General features: G+C 44.2%; 1 protein-coding gene across 1 annotated transcript in view; it reads left to right on the top strand.

Moving 5' to 3' along the window:
* Positions 1-23224, top strand: part of LOC125117757 (dipeptidyl aminopeptidase-like protein 6) — a 555755-nt gene that overhangs the window by 465036 nt on the left and 67495 nt on the right. Inside the window, exon 4 of the mRNA XM_047763847.1 lies at positions 9097-9191. Within this exon, the coding sequence (XP_047619803.1) occupies positions 9097-9191 (95 nt within the window). The remainder of the gene's footprint in view (positions 1-9096; positions 9192-23224) is intronic.

The following is a 23224-nucleotide window of genomic DNA, read 5'->3' as shown; positions in this document are numbered from 1 at the left end:
CGTGTTGTGTGTGTGTGTGTGTGTGTGTGAGTGTGTACACACACCTTTCTTTAGATTTTTTCTTCTTTAGATTCTTTCCCCATATAGGCTGTCACAGAGTATTGAATAGATTTCCCTGTACTATATACAGTGAGTTTAGGGTGCAAAGGACGTGTTTCCTGACCTTTCATTTCTCTTCTCCCCACCCCCAAACTGTTTCATTTGAAAGACTCCTTACCTGCATATTTTCATTCATGATAGAGTCAAGTGAAAAAAACAAATTGCAAAAAAAAAAAAAGAAGAAATCCTAATTCTACAAATGAGTTGGATTTTTTTCGAGCTCAGCCACCTAAGCGTACGTTCCACAGTCTTCAATGCGGAAAGAGGTGCTTTGTTGCCTTGGGTGGGGTTTCGGTCTAATAAGCTGTTTTAAAATCTAAACCTGACTCTGCTGAGACACATAAAAATTGGTCCCCAGAAGAAGAAAGAAAATTTAAAAGATTTTAAATGCTCCTTGGGCAGTCCCTGAATCGAAGGCAAAATTGGGCCATCTCAGATCCTGGGATGAAAACGAAGTGAAATTTAAAGCCGTGCTTGTCATCTTTGAAATGTAGTGACTTTCTAAGTAATTTCCAAGCTGAGGCCATTATTTGTTGGAAGGTACTTGGCGATGTAATTACCCAAGTTGTAAAAGAGGATATTGTGGTGTCATTTTATCATAACTTGAAGCCCTCAGATTTTTTTTTTTTTTTCGTCTTTTGTCTTTTGTCTTTCTAGGGCTGCACCTGTGGTATATGGAGGTTCCCAGGCTAGGGGTAGAATCGGAGCTGTAGCTGCCAGCCTGCACCACAGCCACAGCCACATCTAGATGGAATCCGAGCCACACCTACGACCTACACCACAGCTCACAGCAATGCCAGATCCTTAACCCACCAGGCAACGCCAGGGATCGAACCCACGTCTTCATGGATCCTAGTCGGGTTTGTTAACCGCTCAGCCACGACAGGAGCTCCCAGCCCTCAGAGCCTCATCACCCGCCACCCTCCATCCACCCGCATGCCCGTACCTGCTTCAGCCCCCGATCATCTAGCTCTTGTTCCCAAGAATTCAGACTTTCCGAAGCCAGTTCTTTGAAGGGGAAGGGAGGTGCTGCTTGCAGTTCTCGTTTATTCTCGTTCTCAGGATCCTGCAGGAGCGTAAGCCAGGCTGTCCTGCTGCAGATGAACAGTCGCTGGCTCGAGTGTGGATCCAGAGGCCCACGGGAGGCCCTTGACCAGGGGGAGCACATGTGTCAGCCAGCGATTCCGTCTGCGTCTCGCTTAGTGGGCAGGGTGATGCTGGAAGGCCCTGGGGGCTCAGGCTCTGGTCTCAGAAGGTCGGCATCGTCCTAAGTGGGGCCAGTGCGTGCGGTTGGCATTTAAGGAGTTTCATGAGAAAAGCTTGCTCTTCTGAAAGACCTTTTTGAGCCAACATTGCCTCCTTCTGACCTTCTGTGATATCAACCAGAAAGAAAGAAAACCCAGAGTAAAAAGAATTTAAAAAATTTTTGGAACCCTTTGGCTACTTTAGGCCCAAACACCCCCATTCAACTGCTGCCCTGCTCCAGCGTTTCTGGACCTCTGCTCCAGAACTCACCAGAGCACCCCATCCCCAGAACCAGGGTTAGGGAGGCGGTGCCCGTCTGGCCTTCTGCTTTGGCGCCTCTGTTTTCTGCACCTGTTCTACCCACAAACCAGGGCTGCACGCGCAGCCTGTTTTAAAATCTGAACCTGACTGTGTTGAGATGCATAAAAATTAACTGAGGCATTTTTTGGGGAATAAAATAGTGTCACTTTGACTGTCTGGCTATTGCTGTCCAGAAGAACGTTCTGCCCTAGGCGGACTGGGTGCTTCAGATGTGTCTTGTACAAAGAAGGAACTAAATTTTAAATTGCATTTCATTTTAAGTAATGTTTAATTAAATACTATTAAGAACATGTGGCTAGTGGCGAGCCCCTCGGTTCTGGATTATAAATACGGTCCAACTAAAAATTTTCAGTTGGCTTCTGTTTCCTAAAACAAGTGTCAATTCTAACATCAGTTTTTCTACTTAGCATTGTTTCTTGCTGTAACTCTCCAAACAAACCTTTCTATTTGCAAACCAAAGGAAAAAACAAAAACAAAAACAAAAAAACCCACTCTTGGCCAGAGGCAGTGTATGTATATCTGGATTGAAGGCTGTCACTGATGGCTACAAATTCTTGCCTCTGGCTCCTGACTTTGGAGGGAGAAACTTCAGAATTTTTATTGTATGGATAGTGGATACTGGAGAAATATGATGAAAACACAACCACGAACTGCCTGTAAGCAAAATATCAGATTAATTCTATAAATACAAATTACTGTAAAGCCCACCAAAGATAAGATGTGAGAATGAGCCAACATAGATTTATTCTCATTTTAGCTGCGTGGTCTTTTTTTTTTTTTTTAACTATCTTAACTTTTTTTTTTCCTTCCTGGCCCCCTCCCTTAATGATCTGAACTTTAAAATCACTTTTAACTTTTTATTATAGAAAATTCTAGACTTGAAAGGAAAAAGAATAGTGAGTGAACTCTTGTGTGTCCATAACCCAACTTCAACCCTTATTTCCTATGGGCCAGTCTTGCTCCGTCTGTAAACGGACCTTCTTCTCCCCCACCCCTGTTATTTTGAAGCAAACCCCGCTCCTGTCTTGTTTTATCCTCTTTGTTTCACTCTGCGTTTCTCTAAAAGAGAAGGACTTGGTGACTTGTTAAATACAAAAGCGTAAGCACCATATCACACCTAAAGAAAAAATGACCCCCAAACCGTAAGTAATAGTGTCTCCCGTTTATTATCCTATTAATCCTGCTCACAGCGGTAATTATCTTCTTAGTGTTTAAACTTCCACCTGTCCTGTACGTGGCATTAATGGTTGGAAGGAGCCAGGCCATGGTCGCCGTAGTTGCTTGTGTCCCTGTGGCATTGCTCACGGGGCTCCTCTGTTCTCTCGATGTCCTGCCAGGTCCAGCTGGGTCTGGTAGTTTGATGGGATGGGAGGTGGTTTGGGGTTTGGGCGTGTTTGTCCTGGTACCTCATCGGAAGTGCCGTGCTCGTTCTCAAGGATGCAGTTCGCACTGATTGTCTTTCCTGTGGTGCTGCCGCCCCCGGGGGATCGGTCCCTTAACTGCGACGTGGTGATATTCCGATTCCATCAACCTTGGCCGTTCATAACCGGAATACCCCTTCCTATGAGATGGAACTTCCCCGTACCTGCGATTTGGTTACCCAGGTTCTTTGGGAAAGAAGGGACATTTTCCTGTTGCTTTCCTTTTCCTCTACCAGTTTTTAAATAATGTGCTGATTTATAAGCATCCTCTAAAGATCAGTGGAATTAGTTGTTTCATTTTGAAGTATCATCCTAAGTTCGTACACTGATACAGAGCTCACGAATGAGCTTTGCTGATGCGCTCTTATTCTTGCTGATGCTCTAAACGGCTGGTCCTCAGCTGGTGGGTGCCTCTTGCAGTTGGTTTCCGAGTCATTTTGACTTAGTCCTGGTAGAGTTTGATAGCTTCGTTGCTCTCCAGCATAATTCCTGTCCCATTTACCGAAGGAATCCTGATTTCCTTTGGTGGGAAATAGTATTTCTAGACTAGTGTGGGTGTTAGGATCTATATTTTACGTTTTGTATTTATATTTTGAGACCACCATACGGATACTGTCTTAGGAACTACATGCTTGTGTGTTTTGCTTGTTTGTTTATTTTTACAGCTGCCCCTGTGGCATATGGAAGTTCTAAGGCTAAGAGTCAAGTCAGAGGTGTAGCTGCCAGCCTACACTGCAGCCACAGCAACACCGGATCTGAGTTGCTTCTTCGACCTGCGTCATAGCTTGTGCCAACGCCAGATCCTTAGCCCACTGAGAGAGGCCAAGGACCGAACCCGCATCCTTGTGGATACTAGTCATGTCCTTAACCCACCAAGCCACAGTGGGAACTCCACCTATGTGTTCCTTAGGAAATAGATGCTATGTGTTATCAGGACATACATATAAATACAAATAAATTATATCTGAGAAAAATAAAGCAAGCAATAAATAGAACAAAACATTGTTTCTATTAGCATTATTTAAAATGAAAGGATAATCATGAGAAAAATCAAATCTACTCTATTTATTATGTGCACTGTTTGTTTCAATAATTAAAATCTATTTCTAGGTGTCAACTCTTTGAGGTATTTATATAATCAAGGAGTAATGTACTCTACAAAACCAACATGTATTTGCAAATTATACTTGGCAATGAGAACTAAATTATCTCAATTTTTAAGAGATCTATTGTACCATAAAATGCCATCCATTTTTAAAGATTTTCACCATGGGTAAGGCTTTTGAAAGCTAAAAAATGCATTACTATTAAGCAAAAATAAACAAAACATAAAGTGAACTGATATAGGATACACAGCATAAATGATGGGAATTTTACCTTATATTTGGAAGAGTGCATAAAATCATTCATTGCATGACTGCGTGTTTTTGTATCCCAAGTTTGGGAAACGAAATAAAAGGAACAGTCATCACCTGCCTTGTGCAGCTCCCCATGCAACTGACTTCTGTCGCCTTAACCTCTTTAGCTTTTAGGAATTGCGAAGCGACACGGGACAATTAAGTTAATGATATATTGTAAATGCAGAGCACTGGATACTTGGCCTGTGAAACATCACTGGCCGGGCTGATGCTGTGGGGGACGTTCTCTGGGAAACCTTTTCCTAGGACCTCACCCCCCGCGTTCTTGGAGTCCTACCTGCTGAGCATGGCTTTTCAGTTCTACCTGCTGGCCCTTGCAGCGTTCAAACACACTCCCCCCGTGTCATTGCCTTGCACTGCGCCAAGGGGATAAAGGAGCTAAAACAGAGTCTCACAAAGAGGCGCAGAAGGGGTCATTTGAGAAAACCCTCCTTCCTTGGACGTCCCCTCCGAGTCCCTGCCTCGGGGCTCAGCGCTCTCTCTCCTGGACCAAGTGTTCTGCCCGCTGTTCCACACGTGGGTTGGCGATTTGCTGAGTCAGACTAAGGATAGGATGCATTTGTTAAATGCATCACACGTTTTGTTTAGCCTTTACTTTTTCAGAATTAAAGGGTAGTTGATGTACAGGGCGTGGCAATTTCTGCTATACCGCATAGTGACCCAGTCACGCATCTGTGTATACGCTCTAGCATCTCCTTTCCCATCTGTCTTCATGCTGAGAGTTGGAAAACCCAAAAGCCGTGGCCTCTCCCCTGAAGAGTCCCGACTCCAGTGGGAGGGACGGAGAGTTGTAAGCAACGCCCTGGGAGGAACAGAAAACTTGACGAAGGGCATGTGGGGTGCCGGCAGAGAAGGATTAATTCGGCCTGGATTAAATCCGCCTGGCGAAGGCCAGAAAAACTTCCCAAAGGCGAGACCTTTCTGCTGAGCCCAGGAAGCTTGTGCCTGGCGGCAGCACAGAGGGCAGGCGGGCAGGCGGTGCGCGGGGCTTCAGAGGGTGCAGGGATGCTGCCTGGGGGTGGTGGCAGTTCAGGGGGGAAGAGAATGCCAGGCCAGAGTGGGAAGGACTTCGAATCAGACTGGGGAGTTTGGCCAAGGAGCTGGGGAAAAAAATCTTGAGAAAAGCAGGGTGGCCTTGTCTGTGTGGAGAACAGAAGTCCCGCTGGGAGGCTCTGGGTGGGGGGGGGCGGTACGTGCTGAGGGTGGTGACTGTCCAGCCCGGGGGCGGGAGCCCTGGGAGTGAAGAGCCAGAGGGAACCCAGAGGTCATCAAGAGGAAGGATGAGCAAGCTCGGGATGCAACATGGGCAGTGAGGGACCCGAGCTGCTGCAGTCAGGTTCTTAACCCCCTGTGCCACAGCAGGAACTCCCGAAGATCATCTTTTTAAAGCATGATTTAAATATGCTAGAGAAAATGTAGTTTTAAAAAGTTGAAAATCTCCAGGGAGGTAGGAAAATTCTACCCTTGCACTAATTTTTTTTTTTCTTTTTCTTTTTCTAGGGCCGCTCCCGCGGCATATGGAGGTTCCCAGGCTAGGGGTTGAATCGGAGCTGTAGCCGCTGGCCTACACTACGGGATCCGAGTCGAGTCTGTGACCTACGCCACAGCTCACAGCAATGCTGGATCCTTAACCCACTCATCGAGGCCAGGGATTGAACCCACAACCTCATGGATTCGTTAATCACTGAGCCACGACGGGAACACCTGCCATTGCACTAATCTAATCGTAGTCACACTGCTGAAGACCAAAGACAACAAACAGATCTTGAAAAGCAGCAAAAGGAAATGATGTGCAGGGAAATAATTCAGTTAATAGCCGACCTCTTGGGAGTTCCCATTGTGGCTCAGCTGTAAATGAACCTGACTAGCATCCATGAGGTCGCAGGTTCGATCCCTGTCCTCGGTTAGTGGGTTGAGGATCTGGTGTTGCTGTGGCTGTGATGCAGGCCAGCAGCTACAGCTCCGATTCAACCTCTAGCCTGGAAACCTCCATATGCTGAGGGTGTGGCCCTAAAAAGGAAAAAAAACAAAGCCAACTTCTCATTAAAAACCATGGTAACCAGAAGAGGGTGGAACAGAATTTCAAAATGCTAAAAGAAAAAAAAAAATAAGTAAAGGTTCACCTAGGCGTCTACATTAGGAGAAATATCCTTCAGGAATATTAAACAAAACGACTTTCAGATAAAAAACCAAGTTAAAAGAATTGATTGCCAGCAGATCCATATAATCAGAAATCCTGAAGAAAGTTCTTTAAGAAGTTGGAAAATGATATCTGATGGAAACTCCTATTTTTGACAAAGCATTAAAAGCCTCAGAAGTGGTAAATTGTGTGTAAATGCAAAGGACAATTTTTTCATTTTGACTTTTTCTTCTTAATTTCTTTATATAAACAACAATTATAACGCTGCCTGGTGGAAAACGTGAATTATGTCAGTGTAACATGCCTAACAGTTACCTCGGCGCGGGGCTGGGCATGGGCCTGAAAATCTGTCAGATTTCAGGAGCAATGGTATGTTATTAACTCTTCGTAGATGCTGAAAAATGGAGTAGCTATTATAATCTCTAGGACAGCCACTAAAAAAGGGCAGAGAAATGCAGTTTAAAATAGAGAATTAAACATTGTGAAAACTAGGAGTTCCTGTCATAGCTCAGCGGAAAGGAATCTGACCAGCATCCCTGAGGATGCAGGTTCCATCCCTGACCTCGCTCAGTGGGTTAAGGATCCGGCATTGCCATGAGCTGGGGTGTAGGTTACAGACACGACTCAGATCTGGTGTTGTTGCTGTGGCTGTGGTGTAGGCTGGTAGCTACAGCTACCGATTGGACCCCTAGCCTGGGAACCTCCATTTGCTGCAGGTGCAGCCCTAAAAAGACAAAAAAAAAAAAAAGAAAAAAGAAATTGTGAAAAATATTCCAACAATAAACTGAAAATCAGGAAACAGGAAAGAGGGAAATAAGAAATAGAGCACAAAAATAAAAAAAAAAAAGCACCCCCACGACCACCACCAAAATGGTGGGAGTTCCTGCAGGGGTTAAGGATTTAGCATGACCTCTGTGAGGCTTGGATTCAGTCCCTGGCCTGGGAACTTCCGTATGCCCTCGGTGCTGCTGAAAAAGAAAAAAAGATTATAGACCAAATTCAGCCATGTCAGTAATTTCCTTAAATGTACATGTGGTACATTTACCAGGGTAAGACTGTATTTTGGATCACAGAAACGTCTTAATGAGTATTAAAAAACTGAAGTCATGTGCAGAGCATCCTGTGATCAAATGAATTTAAATTAAAACTCCATAGAAATAAGAGGACTAGGCTAACTTTACATATTTGGAAATGAAACAATGGTTCTAAATATTCATTGGTCCACGCAGACTTTGCAGGGAAAATTAGAATTAATTTGAACTGAATAATACCGTAATTCAGCCTATCAAAATTCATGAGATGTAGAATGCCACGCATGGAGGGAAATTTTTAGCTTTAATAGTCTTACGAAAAAGATGGAAAATCAGGAGTTCCCTGGTAGCTTAGCACATAACAGCTTGGCACTGTCATTGCTGTGGCGAGGGTTCAGTTCCTGGGCCAGGAACTTTTGCATGCCGTGGGCACAGCCGGAAAAAAAAAAAAAAGATAGAAAATTAAATAGAAGATCTAAGCTTCCACCTTAATAGACCAGAAAAAGATGAGGAAATTGAAGGCAAAGCAAGTAGAAGAGAGGAATAAAAAAAGAAAAGAATGTAATTCTGTGAAGCAGAATAAAGAAAATACGGAAATGATGACAAGTGGGAATTAATCCAGTCTACACGGCAGTTCTCATCATCAGCAGATTGCAGGGTGAAATGCCCTTTACCTCAGATAGGCTCTGTGTTACACCCTTCACTCAGAATGAGAGTTCTATGTCTTCTTCCCACGGTATGCCCTGCCTCCCCACCTTGCACGTTCATTCATGGTATGTGTACACCACGTGCAGGCACACACACACACACACACCCCTCCACATGTATACTATTCAGTCAAAGTGCCCTATTTATCTTCTAAGGGGATATTTGAAATCTCAGCGGATTCTACAAAGCACCGGTGTAGGATTTAACATACAGATTCAAAGATATTCATGACAGCAAAACCACCAGTTTCTCTGAGAGTAGCAAGGGCATCTGTGGACAAAAAGAAAATAATTTTGCAGGGTATGGATGCAGGCTGAGGCACATCTACTTATGCAGATTTCACCCCCAAGTTCAGATACAGGCCATCATTCCCTTCAGTACCAACTGTCTTCCACCCCTTATGGTAGCAGGTTTCTTCATTTGCTGTCTGTGTCCCACCCAAGAAAATTCTAGAATATTCTTGAGATTTTCTGTGTGTATGTGCTTGTGTTTTACATGTCAGTGTGGAGAGTGGGAGACATGATGCCGGGAGAAGTTTCATAGGAGCTTCTGTTGAAGGAAGATGAATATATTTCACCGTAGTGGAAGGACCCATTGAGAAAACGCGGGATGTATTTTGGTGGGAACCTGTCAGTTCGTTGCACGGAAGTGTCTGTCCAGAGCTAGTGAGGTCCTTGATGTCTCGTGTTTCTTTTTTATTTCCTCTCTTGTAGATAAAGAATTCATCTACAGAGAGCAGAAAGGAAGTGTGATCCTGCGAAACGTTGAAACAAATACTTCTACGGTGCTCATAGAAGGCAAAAAAATTGTAAGTACTCCCTTCCGCGGCCAAGATAAGTTGGGTTTTTCCCTCTGCCAAGTCAATAAGGCAGAAAATGACTTTCGGTTTCAACTTTCAGGGTAGCCAGGCAGAAGCAATCAACTTGTAATACTACAGGCTGAGCAGCCAAAGATAATGTGAAATGGAGACCACACTCATCTAATAAGTTGAAAGCACACTTTCTTTGCGTACCCGGGAAATTGCTCTGCAGGTGTTGGCAACAAGTGTTGCATTTCATATGTAATTGAAAGCTAAGTCCCAAGGCTTTGCACATTTACCGAACAATGGCACTAATGCAGAGAATACTTCAGGGGGACTCGATCTCATTTTTTTTTTTTTACAGATTCGTCTTCTTAGGCACAGGGCATATTCATTTAGGGGCTGGCTGTACTTAGGCTCATGACCTTAAGTGATGTTTAGGCTTTAGAACAAGTCCTGAGTCGATATAAATGCCCCTGCTACACAATCGGGGAAAACCAGTTTTCCCAAAGATAGTGACATAAAGATTTGGAGTTCATGTCCAATTAATGATATTTATTAAAGAGTAGAGTGAACTTATGTCCCAGAAATCCACTTAAAGACAATCACCTTTTTTCCCCCATATGTTCATGCTCCTTCTTAAAAGGACTACATCTTCAGCTTTAGGGAGTTGAGCATTTTCTTGGCCAATACATCAAGGAACTCTCAGGAAGAAACCAAAGCCAAGTCTGTGTTAAAAGCAAGCATTGAAACAGGTCACAGATCCTGAATCAGAACAATGATTACAAGCTTCTGGTATGACTCAGAAACACAGGCATCCTAGAATCCTGTGGTCTGGAGATTAGGGGCCATAGACAAAAATTAGCTGCCCGGTTTTCCAGGTAAGGATCACGGAGCCGAGTTAGCGAGCGGGCTTCTCGGAGACCCCTGGGTGAGGATTCAGGCAGGTCCCAGGAGACTCCGTCACAGGGAGCATGAAAGGATGATTCCACGTTTGCAGCGCCCATGCCCCCGCCCCGTGCAAATACTGCCCTATCTTCTCAGAAGCAGGACACACACTGTTTAAATACTCTGCCTGCCTTTCTTTCGGGTGCAGCGATACCTTTTTCTTTAGAGATAAACACTTCATTGAGCTTTCGTGTGGGATGGATTCTGCCCTGGACAGAGACTGTTTGCTGGTGGAAAGAAGGCCTGGCAAGGTGCTAGGATGGTGTCGTTCCCAAAACAACAGATTTAAGGAATTGCATAATACTCTCCAAAGCGGGACCCGACCTGGAAAGAACGAAGGGTCCCGTGGGTTTTGCATTGAAAAAAGATCTTTGGTAGAAGGACACCCCTAGGAAAATCTGGTTCAGCCCACTTAAAACTAGTGATGCTGCAGAAATGGTTCTCTAATATTAATCGAGAGGAGGACACGGTCAGACCGTGGGCAGGGTACGTCCCTTTTAGTGTCAGAATATTATCAATACTTCCTATGAGGACGTCCGTTTAGGGAACGCAGGGTGCTGTCCACACAGCTGCCCTTAGTAAGGAAATGCAAGGCTGGGAGCTGCCTGCTGTCTCCAGTCAATAGCCTGTGACAGGTTGTGTGTTTCAACTCAAGTTCTTCTAGCTAAGTAACAGGGTGACTGACTTCAGACACGTCCCTAGGTGGAGAAAAAAAGGAAGCGCTCATCTTGAAAGCTGGAAGGCTCATTCCAGGTAATGACATGCCTTCTTAAACTCTCATGTCTTCACTCATGTCGCGAACCTTTGTTGGACACCAAAGGTGTCCGACGAAATATTTGGACAAAATATTTTTTGTCTTTCAAAATATTACTGCTCCTGATTGATGCTCTTCACAACTGTGCCGGTTCATCTTGTCTCAAAGTGACATCTAAAGGCTCCTATGAGACAAAGGAAAGAGCGGAAAAGTCCTTTAGGGCTTGCGCCAGCACTTAGAACACAAATACTCCGGATTCAGGCTAAACTTCTTACACATCAGGGACTCCATCTCTAAGGTAAAGATGATGTTTCCTCTGGCGCCTGGAACCGTCCAGCCACCGGATGTCCGGTTCCCCTCTGTGTGTTGTCCAGCAAGCATTAAGAAAGGGAAGCGAGGGAGTTCCCGTCGTGGCGCAGTGGTTAACGAATCCGACTAGGAACCATGAGGGTGCGGGTTCGGTCCCTGCCCTTGCTCAGTGGGTTAAGGATCCGGCGTTGCCGTGAGCTGTGGTGTAGGTTGCAGACGTGGCTCGGATCCCGTGTTGCTGTGGCTCTGGCGTAGGCCGGTGGCTACAGCTCCGATTCAACCCCTGGTCTGGGAACCTCCATATGCCTCGGGAGCGACCCAAGAAATAGCAACAACAACAACAAAAAAAAAAAAAAAGAAAAGAAAAAAAAAGAAAGGGAAGCGTGATGTTCTGAAGGTCCAGGGTCAGGGGAGCCTCTGCTGGGGGGGTAGGAGTGGGAGGATGAGTGGGCTGGAGAGAGCAGAGGCTCAGGGCAGGGTTCTGCCCTGTTCCCCTCGTAACGGTGGCTCACCAGGAGGTCTCTCCTGACTTGAAACCTTGAGGTTGTCTCAGCAAAAGTCAAGCTGAAGGCAAGAACGAGAATACCCTCGCTGCAACTATAATCTTTCGATGAGGATTCTCTTTCTGCCGGGATAAGAAAGACGAAGAGCCTTATTGCTGATACAGAAGAAGTTTTAATGGTCCGGATCCAAAGAGCTACAGCCTTCCCTGAAGCCACAGCCTCATCCAGAGAAAGGTCCTACTTCTTTTCAGTTCTAGGTAGACTGAGAGAGGGGAGGAAGCAGCAGAAAAGGGTGACGCCAGCACAGGTTAGTCATGAGTTTTAAGGAGAGAAGCCTTCTCGATAACATAAAAGTGCCAGATGGGGAGACCTGTTGTGGCTCAGTGGTAGCGACTCTGACTAGCGTCCATGAGGATGTGGGTTTGATCCCTGGCCTCGCTCAGTGGGTCAGGAACCTGGCATTGCTGTGAGCTGTGGTGTAGGCTGGCAGCTGCATCTCCGGCTCGATCCCTAGCCTGGGAGCTTCCATATGCCGCAGGGGTGGTCCTAAAAAGAAAAAAAGCAACAACAACCCAAAAAAAGTGCAAAAGCAGCAGCAGGTGCTGACATGGAAGCTGCAACAAGTCATCCAGAAGCTCCAGCTCAGATCATTAATGAAAGTGGCTACCCAAACAACGTATTTTCAGTGTAGACAAAACAGCCTTCTCGGAGTTCCTGCTGTGGTGCCGTGGGTTAAGAATCTGACTGCAGCAGCTTGGGTTGCTGCTGAGGCTCAGGTTGGATTCCTGGCCCAGCATAGGTCCCATCTGTGGCTCAGATTCAGTCCCTGGTCTGGGAGCTTCCATGTGCCATGCATGCGGCCAAAAGACAAACAAAGAAAAAACAAACAGCCTTCTATTGCAAGAAGATGCCATCTAGGACTTTCATAGCTGGAGAGGAAAAGTCCCTGCCTGTCTTCAAAGCTTCCAAGTTCAGGCTGACCCTTGTTACTGGGCTAATGCAGCCAGTGATGTTCAGTTGAAGCCAGTGCTTATTAACTTTCCTGAAAATCTTGGGGCCCTTAAGAATTATGCTGAATCCATGCCACCCACACTCTATAAATGGAGCAACAAAGCCTAGATGACAGCACACCTGTTTACAGCATTGTTTATGGAGTATTTTAAGCCCACTGTGGAGACCTACTGCTGAGAAAGAAAAAAAAATTCTTTCAAAATATTACTGCTCATTGACCTCCACCTGCCAGGCCATTGATCCAGCAGCACCTGGTCACCCAAGAGGTGGACGATGAGCGGTATGTTGTTTTTATGTCTGGAGAACACATCCCTTCTGCAGCCCATGGATTAAGGGATAATTTTGACTTTCAAGTTGTATTATCGAGGAAATACATTTCATCAGGCTCTAGCTGCCATAAACAGATTCCTTTGACGGATCTGGGCAAAGTTCATTGGAAACCCTTTGGAAAAGATTCGCCATTCTAGATGCCACTAAGAATATTTGTGACTCGTGGGAAGAGGTCAAAATGTCGACGAGGACGGGAGTTTGGAAGACGTCGATTCCAACCCTTGTGGATGACTCTGAATGGAGGCCTGTCCCTGCCAGTGTGGTGGAAACAGCGAGAGAACTAGAATTAGAAGTGGAGCCCGAACGGGGGCTCAGTGCTGCCACCTATGGATAAATCTTAACCCATGAGGAGTTGCTTCTTAGGGACGAGCCAAGGCAGTGGTTTCTGGAGACGGAATCCACTCCTGGGGAGGATGCTCTGGCGATTGTTGAAATGACAACAGAGGATTTAGAATATCACATCAACTTCCTGAAAAAGCAGTGGGAGGGTTGGAGAAGACTGAAATTTTGAACAAAGTTCTGTCGTGGATCAAATGCTATCCAGCAGCCCTGTATGCTACGAGTCAATCCAAAGGGCAACTTTCATTGTTGTCTTATTTTAAGAAATTGCCACAGCCACCCTGCCTTCAGCAACCACTACCCGGATGAGTCAACAGCCATCAGCATGGAGGCAGGACCTTCCAACAGAAAAAAGATGCTGACTCACTGAAGGCTCAGAGGATGCTTAGCATTTTTTTTTTTTTAACGACAAAGTATTGTTTAGTTAAGGTACATACATTGTTTTTTAGATATAGTGCTGTTGCACAATTAATAGACTACAGGAGGGTGTAGTCTATTGCATATAACTTAAATATAACTTTAAGATGAGCCAGGAAACCAAAATATTGGTGTGACTCACTTTATTGCAAAATTTGCCTTATGGTGGTAGGTCTGGAACCAAACCCACATCTTCAAGGTCTGCCTGTATTTGCTCTCCCAGGAATTTCAGAATACCTTAAAAATAGTTTAAATAGTAAGTTTAATGTACTCTGTATGCTCCTCTAAGACTTTTTTTGGTCAACAAATCAACACATTATCAAAAGACCGTTGTTATATTATGTATCAAAATGAAACACTCTAAATATATGTCATGGCCCAAACTGGGTCTGTATTTTTTTTTTTTTTCATTTACCCAGTGATGCGTTTTTAGATATTTGGACATGGCTGCCTGGTTCCTGAAGAATCTCATGAATCTTCTCCACCAAGTAGAACACTGATTTCTTCCTTCTCTCTGTCTCTGTCTCTGTCTCTCTCTCTGTCTCTCTGCCTCTCTCTTCGGTTGAAGTGCATTTTAAATGGACTTAATACAGTTTACTGAGCTTAATGGCCTGGATTTCATGGTAATTCTGTAATTCTAATGGAAACTGAGCACCATCTTCCCGATTCTTCTACAACATAATAGACTACAAATGCTCTGAAGGATGCCGTGTTAGCTTTTGCTTGTGATTTAGGCCTTTAAATCTGGAAGCATCTTTGCAGATTATGTCATCCAAACCCTTCTTGTCTTACAAGAGGAAACCAAGACGGTCCATAAACACCTGGGCCTTGACCTCCACCTGCCAGGCCACTGATCCAGCAGCCCCTTCAGCCTGACAACCCACTGCGTTCCTGGGTGACCCTCATCCAGACCTTCACCGTATTTTTAAACTGTTCCATGGGGAATTGTCCTGTGGAACAGCGGGTTCAGGGTCTGGGGGTGTCCCTGCAGCAGCTTGGGTCGCCGCTGTGGTGCCGGTTTGATCCCTGGCCCAGAAACTTTCGCATGCCAAGGGCGTGGCCATAAAAGTAAATAAACAAATTGTTCTAGGCACGTGGAAAAGCACCTTGGCATTTTGACTCATTCCAAGGAATTTTTCATATGTAAGTAACCTAAAAAGTGTTTTTAAATAGTGAAAATACCTGAAACTAAAGAAGTGAGATAAGTAAATAAAAATAAATAAAGTATGATGTAGCTGGACTCCCCACCATGGTGCAGTGGCTCAGGTTGCTGCAGAGACATGGGTTCAATCCCCAGCCTGGCCCATGGGGTTAAAGGATCCGGCATTGCCGCAAGGTCACAGCTGTGGCTCAGATTCAATCCCCGGCCCAGGAACTTAACATATGCCACAGGTGCGGCCATAAAATTAAAAATATATATATGATGTATTTAAAATAACATTAAAATAATATGATTGCTTATGTGAAAAACATTTATGATATTATACTCAGTAAACATAGAAGATAACAATAGTATACATTCCAGTTGACAACTATCAACATCATCTATGTGCATTGAAAAGGCCCAGAAGTGAGGAGTTCCCGTCATGGCGCAGTGGTTAACGAATCCGTCTAGGAACCATGAGGTTGCGGGTTCGATCCCTGGCCTTGCTCAGTGGGTTAAGGATCTGGTGTTGCCATGAGCTGTGGTGTAGGTTGCAGATGCAGCTTGGATCCCGCTTTATTGTGGCTGTGGTGTAGGCCGGCGGCTGTAGCTCTGATTTGACCCCTAGCCTGGGAACCTCCATATGTCGTGGGAAGCGGCCCTAGAAAAAGGCAAAAAGCTAAAAAAAAAAAAAAAAGGCCCAGAAATGAACTTTGAACTCTGACAGTAGCTCCTCTCATTGGGTGGTGAAATTGCGTTATTTTATTTTCCAGTGTGACGATTTCCATTTTTTTTATCACCACACCCACAGCATATGGATATTCCCAGACTAGGGGTCGAATCAGCTACAGCCGCCAGCCTACGCCACAGCTCACAGCAATGCCGGATCCTTAACCCACTGAGCGAGGCCAGGGATCGAACCTGCATCCTCAAGGGTACTAGTCAGATTTGCTTCTGCTGAGCCATGAGAGAAACTCTGCAATTTCTATAATTGCTGTTTCAATGCCATTTTTCTCAGCAATTTTAATCCAGTTTTGAAAAAATTTAGCCTCACATTTCAAAGACACTAGACTTCTTGGAGTTCACTTTTGGCACAGTGGGTTAAGGATCTGGCATTGTCACTGCTGCAGCCTGGGTTCAATCCCTGGCCCAGGGAATTTCCATGTTTCGAGCAAAGCCAAAAGCAAACAAACAAACAAACAATCAAAGAGGGAGTTCCTGTTGTGATGCATTGGAAACTAACCTGAGGAGTATCCATAAGGACGAGGGTTCCATCCCTGGCTTAACTCAATGGGTTAAGGATCCGGTGTTGCCTGAGCTGTGGTGTGGGTTGTAGACGCGGCTCGGATCTGGTGTTGCTGTGGCTGTGGTGTAGGCCAGGAGCTGTAGCTCCGATTCGACCCCTAGCCTGGGAACCTCCATATACTATGGGTGTGGCCCTAAAAAGACAAAAGAAAAAAAAAATCAGAGACATTAGACTTCATCCATTGATGTAAGAACATAGACGGCTCCTGGTAATACTTGGAAGGGAAAACAAGTAAATTTTTAAAAAAGCTTCCTGTTGTTATGCTTATATCAGGTTTTCTCACTTTTTATGTCTTTACGTGTTTAATGACTAATATGCTTGTTTTAATTACTTATTTAGATCACTAAATTAACATTTATATAAAAGGCTTTTTGCTGCATTTATTTTTTATTTTTTGTCTTTTTGCCATTTCTTAGGCCGCTCCCGTGGCATATGGAGGTTCACAGGCTAGGGGTCGAATCGGAGCTGTAGCCACTGGCCTACACCAGAGCCATAGCAACGGGGGATCCGAGCCGCGTCTGCAACCTACACCACAGCTCACGGCAAGGCCGGATCCTTAACCCACTGAGCGAGGCCAGGGATGGAACCCGCAACCTCATGGTTCCTAGTCGGATTCGTGAACCACTGCGCCACGACGGGAACTCCTGCTGCATTTATTTCTGTCTTTGATGTTATATAATCATTAGACTGTGGGATTTGAGATTTTATCTCACTCTCTAAAAATTAATGAATTCTGACTCCTCACAGAGAGGGACATAATTACAAGTATGATTAGAGCTGTGCCAGAATCCAGGAAGTGACAGAGCACCTCCAGAACAGGGTCGAGAAGGAAGATACACAATAGAATGGGAAACCGCTTATTTTTTTCACTCCATCCAGTAGATTTGACTTTGACCTGGTAAATTTTCACTTTGTCCTATTGCATTTAATGTCCATCCATGCTTCACACGCATCTTCTCCCATCTGGGGTGGGGCACTTCCCATCTCTTCTCCCCAGAGCCCAGTGCGTGATGACTGGGGACCCAGGGCTCCCACAGATGCCCCCGGCCTCCTAGCCTCTGCCTCCTCTCCCATTCCCGCCACCATCCTTCCCTGCACTGAACACCGATGCCACCAGACTCACGGCTAGACCAGCGTCTGTGATGAGGCAGGCGTGCCCAGTGGGCGTTTCCACCCAAGGCGACGGCACTTGGCGTCCAAGTCAGAGCCGTGAAGGAGCCGTAACCTTGGCTTTGTCTAGTGGAGACGGTAAACACTGGCACCCACAGTGCCCATTGAGCTGTTTGGCCCACAGAGTAGTTTTTTACCAACTCAAAGTCCAGATTGCTGGCTTTTCTTGCAAAATAGGAAGACCTGGTGGCAGCAAGACCTCATTTCCTCCCAGAGAGCAGGTCCGGCTGGTGGAGCAGGCAGCAGCCAGCCATCCCCTCGGGGACCACAGGCGCTGGCCTCTACCCAGGCTGGCCTCAGGGTTTCAAACCTCCTTGGTCCAGAACCAGAAGGATGGCTTGAAAAGTCAGTGTCTTTTGCAAGAATATTGCAGAAAGCTGTGAAGTCTCTGTATCCTGTATGTGTTTCTGTCTGTTATCCGTCCCTCTGTGTTTTTTTTCCTTTTCCCCTTGGGTCTCGGATGATATCGTTCATTTTATTCCTGATTTTCTTTCTTTTACTCCCCTGCCACCTCTCTCTTCTTTGTCTGCTTCTCGTATGACAGGATAGAACAAAAAAACAGAAGTAGCTTTTATTTATTTTAATTCTAATGTTCAGCCCATAGGCCAGTCTATATTTTTTTTTTTTACTTTTTAATTGGATGAATAGAATAGTTTACACTTGTGTCTTGAAAAGACCTAAAAAGGAATAAAGTAGCAGCTGCGTCTTTCTGGCCCCAAACCTGCAATTCTCTGTAGGTTGGGGGTGGGCTGATGGCATTCTGCCCTCACACCTGCACCCCACTGTCTGACATTCAGAAAGAAGCTCCTCTGAACAGAACCCTGGGCTGCACGCGGTGGGTGGGTGCGTACAGGATTAGAATGACACGGTGTTTACTCCTGGGAAGCTTTCAGCCCAGAGCTAAAAGAAGGAGCCATTTGAAGGAAATGTATTCTGAATTGCGGTACCATATGGGATGAGAACAAGGTGAGGAAAGAGAGAAGGGTCTTGGCGTTGCAAGTTGATAACAGATTGACGAGCTGGAGGAAGACTGCCGTCTCCAAACAAGGGGAAATGGCATCTCTGGCAGCGTGAACAGGTGGAGTAATGGAGGTTCGTGGACGGACCGTGGGCAGGTTCTCTTACTGGGGTAGCTTGTCTGGGTGAGAGGGGCTCGGAAGGCTGCAGCTTCAAGACCCAGGAAAAAGAGCAGGTCACCAAGAACTTCGTGGTCTATGTAGCGGTCTCGTCTTTACTCCGTAGGAAATTGAAATGAATACAATTCTTGAGGATGAGTGGGTGATTTAGGAAAATAACTCTAGGCCAGTATGAAAGTGGATTTGGAGAAGAGAAAAATTATGGGCAAGGAGCTGCCTCAGGTCCAGGGGCTGAAGAGGAATGCGGTTCTAAATGAAGGCAGGAAGATGGGAAGGGGAATGGGCTTTGGGCACGTGGGGGAGGCAGATGGAGAACAGGTGGGACTGAAACAGTGGTCTGGCTGTCTAGGGGCTTTTTTGAGCCTTGTGGGTGAGAAGAGTGACTAACTTGGAGACCGGAAGCCAGGCGAAGCAAGGCGTTGTTGAGTAGACAGCCAGGGGTACTTTGAGGAAGAGGATGCTGCAGCGTTTACACAGAATGAAGCAATTCATAATTGACATTTGCATGCTTACAGTGGGACCAGAATTATCCTGAGCTCTGTGCATGTTATCCTCTTTTAATTGAAATCCCTAGCCATCCTGTGACTACTCGTTTGATGGAAGAGAAAGCTGAAGTTTACGGAGATTAAAAATAACTTTTTCTGAATAACATAGCTGGCAGCTAAGAGCCCTGAGGACTGCACTCATCTTTGTCTGGTTCCAAACGAAATTCTTTTTAAATGGCATAAAGGGCCCAGCTCAGCCTCTGTGCCTACAGTTGTCCAGAGGGGATCAAGTCCAGCATTGAAGGGTGCCCAGCTTCAAAGGGTGTTCACACCTGGAGGTCACTGCATATTGCCTAAAGCAAAGATCAGAGAGTCAGGTTAGCCTAACACACACACACACACACACACACACACACACACACACACACACAAACACAAACACTCATGCCCCTCAGTGCATGGAATGATCTGTTTTCATGGTTAGACAGAACTCGGTTTGTGAAGCCACTTGGGGAATTTTCTCAGTGGTAGACCCTTCATGAAGGTCCTTCACCGTGTTCTGTAGTGGCTGCATTTTCAAGTCTTCTCTGACTCTTGCAAGCAGTGCTAAGAGAGGCACCTCAGTCTGTCTGATTCCGAATGAGATGCTTTTTAGGGGAATTGGGGGGCCAGGTGCAGGTTGTACCACCTAGTCCATGGGGTCCCTTCTTCCTCACGGACTAGGGAGGGTGAGATCACAATCCCCATTTATTTTGTTTGCAGAGTTGCACAGGGTACCTCTCATGATTCATTCACGCTTGCCAGTGTTTGGCTTTTGTTTTTTCGTTACTAATCTTGTGTATGTAGTTCTTTATTTTTTCCTTTGTGAGATTGTTCTCACAAAACAGCCTCTGGATGTATTGGTATTTTCAACTCTTCATTTCCTTCTATTACTGGGTCATTTGGGGCCCGCTATCATTTTATATCTCTCTCTCCCACCGATGGCCACCTTTCCTTCTCTACATTCATCATCATGTCCATATTTATCTAGTACAAGAAAATAAGACACAACCCTTTAGATATGCATCTCACCAGAAACATGCCTAGAGAGCTATATATGTGGGATCGTCATATATGTGGACCAGTATTTTTTAAAGTCAGAATAATGTTATGAAAAAAATTGTGTTATAGATAACTAAAGAGCCCCCAATAATGCCACATGTAAACTATACACCAATATCACTAGTGGGTATAAATGCAAAAATCACACATAACATATTGGCAAGTAGAGTTCAGTCATGTATCAAAAGCATGACGTGCTCTGAACAAGGAAGGTGACAACAGTTTTCAAATATCAAGAAATCCGGGAGTTCCCGTCGTGGCGCAGTGGTTAACGAATCCGACTAGGAATCATGTGGTTGCGGGTTCGGTCCCTGCCCTTGCTCAGTGGGTTAACGATCCGGCGTTGCCATGAGCTGTGGTGTAGGTTGCAGACGCAGCTCGGATCCCGCGTTGCTGTGGCTCTGGCGTAGGCCGGTGGCTACAGCTCCGATTGGACCCCTAGCCTGGGAACCTCCAGATGCCACACGGGAGTGGCCCTAGAAATAGCAAAAAGACAAAAAAAAAAAAAAGAGAGAGACCAACTACTTAGAGCAATCTCACACATATAGGACTCATAACAAAACTTCAGAAAAACTGCAAACCAAAAATCTAAAATTGATACACAAACAAAGAAAAATCAACTCAAATACAACACTAAAGATAGTCATCAAACCACAAGATGAGAGAACAAGAGAAGAAGGGAAGAAAAAAGAGCAACAACAACAACAACAAAAAAAAAAAAAAAAAGAAAGAAATCCACCAACAAAATCCATTCCAGCTGCAAAATAACAGAAAAATACTTAGGATTCTATCACAGGGTGCTGAAAGGGCATCTGATAAAGTTTATCAACCACTGCTAATAAAAATCCCAGGTACGATAAGGATAAAAACTGTTTAAATATGACAAAGAGTGTTTACAATGAATCAGCTAGCAGTGAAAACCATTCTAAATGGCAAACAGTAAAACCGTTTTCATTATAGTGAGGAAGGGGTACCCAGCAGCACCATTAATATTTAATGTGTTCTTGTAGATCTTGGGAAATATGGTGTAAAAAGCAAACCACATGATTGGAATCGGAACGAGGAAAAAAGTTGTATCTGTTGTTCTGATAACATAATTCTCTTGGAAAACCTAAAAGACAATAGTTAAAAAAAAAATTACTGTAATTAATAAGAAAATGTATTCTTGTGGCTGAACACAAAAATACGGAAATAAATCAGTAGCTCTCTCTTCATTAACATAAGTACCTAAAAGTGTAAATGGAGAAAATATTCCATTCACAAGAACAAAAACCATAAAAAGACCTAGAATAAATCAAAGAATTGCAAATAGAATAAAGCAAACTATAAAATCTTGTTGAAGATTTGAAAAAAAAAAAATTAGCTATAGTGTAATCTTGGGTGACCATACAATATTTAAAATGTTCCCTCTCTTAAAACTGGTACCAAACTTTAGCATAATCCTAATTAGGACATGGAAAAAAAAAATGTTGAACATTTGATAAAATATCTTAATGAGAACAAACACTTGAATGTAACCACAGAAAGTTTAAAAATACACAGTAACACGTACTCCTTTACCTGATAGTAAAATTCCTAATAAAGACATTGTACTAACTCATTAATAGTAATAACTAACACTAATAACTGATAATAGCTAATAGCCCAAGGTGTTGTAATTACTTCATTGAATTTTCACATCAACCACGACGTTATCTCCATTTTGCAGAGGCACAGAGAAATTAAGAAAGTCTCTAACTTCCGCATAGAAAATGCTTTAAGCAGAGTATACGTCACAGTCTCTCTGAATCCAAAGGACAAGTTTAAAACCATCAGATTTTACATGGGAATAACATAGCAGTGAAAGACTAAAGAATTCAGAAGTGGGATTCACGATAAAGAGGACTCGATGAGTAAAAACACTGGGAGGAATGATGACATACTTAGAAAACAATACCAGCATTACTAACTCTTTAACTCCACAAATATACGGAGTTAAATTCTAGTTGTGTTAAAGGTTTAAATGTCGAAAAGCCTCTATCATTTGGTTTAGTACAAAAGAGAATTTTTTTAAAACAATAAGAAATCTAGAAGCTATTTCAAAAGATAGCCATATTTAACTTGCTATAGAAGAGTTTTAAGTTTTAATATTAAGAAAGGCAAAATCGATAAACAAATAATGGACAATATTTGCAATCCATGTAACAAATAAAAGGCTGATATCTACAATCTACAAGGAGCGCTCCCAAATTGATCAGGAAAAGGCAAGTAATCTCATAGAGAATGGACAGAGTACTGCAGGAACATCCTTCTGAAACCAAAGCCTACTTTGCTTGGGAAATCGATCTTGGGTTCATAGTCTTGGTGCAAATGTTTAGGAAATGTGCCCTGTAGTTTTTGCATCCATTTTTTGCACCTGGTGATAAGGTAGACAGCCTATAATTTTCAGAGCCACTGGGTGGTGTGGAGAGAAGAAAGAAAAGACAAAACACACTTTTGAAGATACAGTGACTGATTTTTTACCACATTTGGTACAAATGTTCCATAAACCCTGACCATAATAAAGATAAATAAAACCACACCAATGCAAATTACACTGTAACTATCAAGTGTTGGAAACCATTGAAAATAGAACACCTAGGAGTTCCCATCATGGCTCAGCAGAATCGAATCTGCCTAGTATTCGTGAAGACACAGATTCGATCCCTGGCCTTGAATGCTGGGTTAAGCATCCAGCACTGCTGTGAGCTGTGGTGTCAGTTGCAGATGGGCTTAGATACTATATTGCTGTGAGCTGTGGTGTAGGCTAGTGGCTACAGCTCCAGTTCAACCCCTAGCCTGGGAACCTCTGTATGCTGCATGTGTGGCTCTAAAAAGACAGAAAAAGAAAAATAGAACACCTTAATGGCAGTCAAAGCAAAAAGACCTTTGTATAGAAGAATAAACATTAGTGTGACAACAGAGTCTTCACCAGACACTATGCAAGCCAGAAGAAAGTGGAGTGACACCTTTAAGGTGCTGGGAGAAAAAGAAACTGTCAATGTAGAAATCTATATGCAGTCCAAGTATCTTTCAGAAATAAAGATAAAATAAAGAATTTGGAGATTAAA

This window comes from Phacochoerus africanus, chromosome 16 (genome assembly GCF_016906955.1).
Source record: "Phacochoerus africanus isolate WHEZ1 chromosome 16, ROS_Pafr_v1, whole genome shotgun sequence".
Taxonomy (NCBI): domain Eukaryota; kingdom Metazoa; phylum Chordata; class Mammalia; order Artiodactyla; family Suidae; genus Phacochoerus; species Phacochoerus africanus.
The sequence above is the reverse complement of the archived record's forward strand: the minus strand, read 5'-3'. Positions and strand labels throughout refer to the sequence as shown.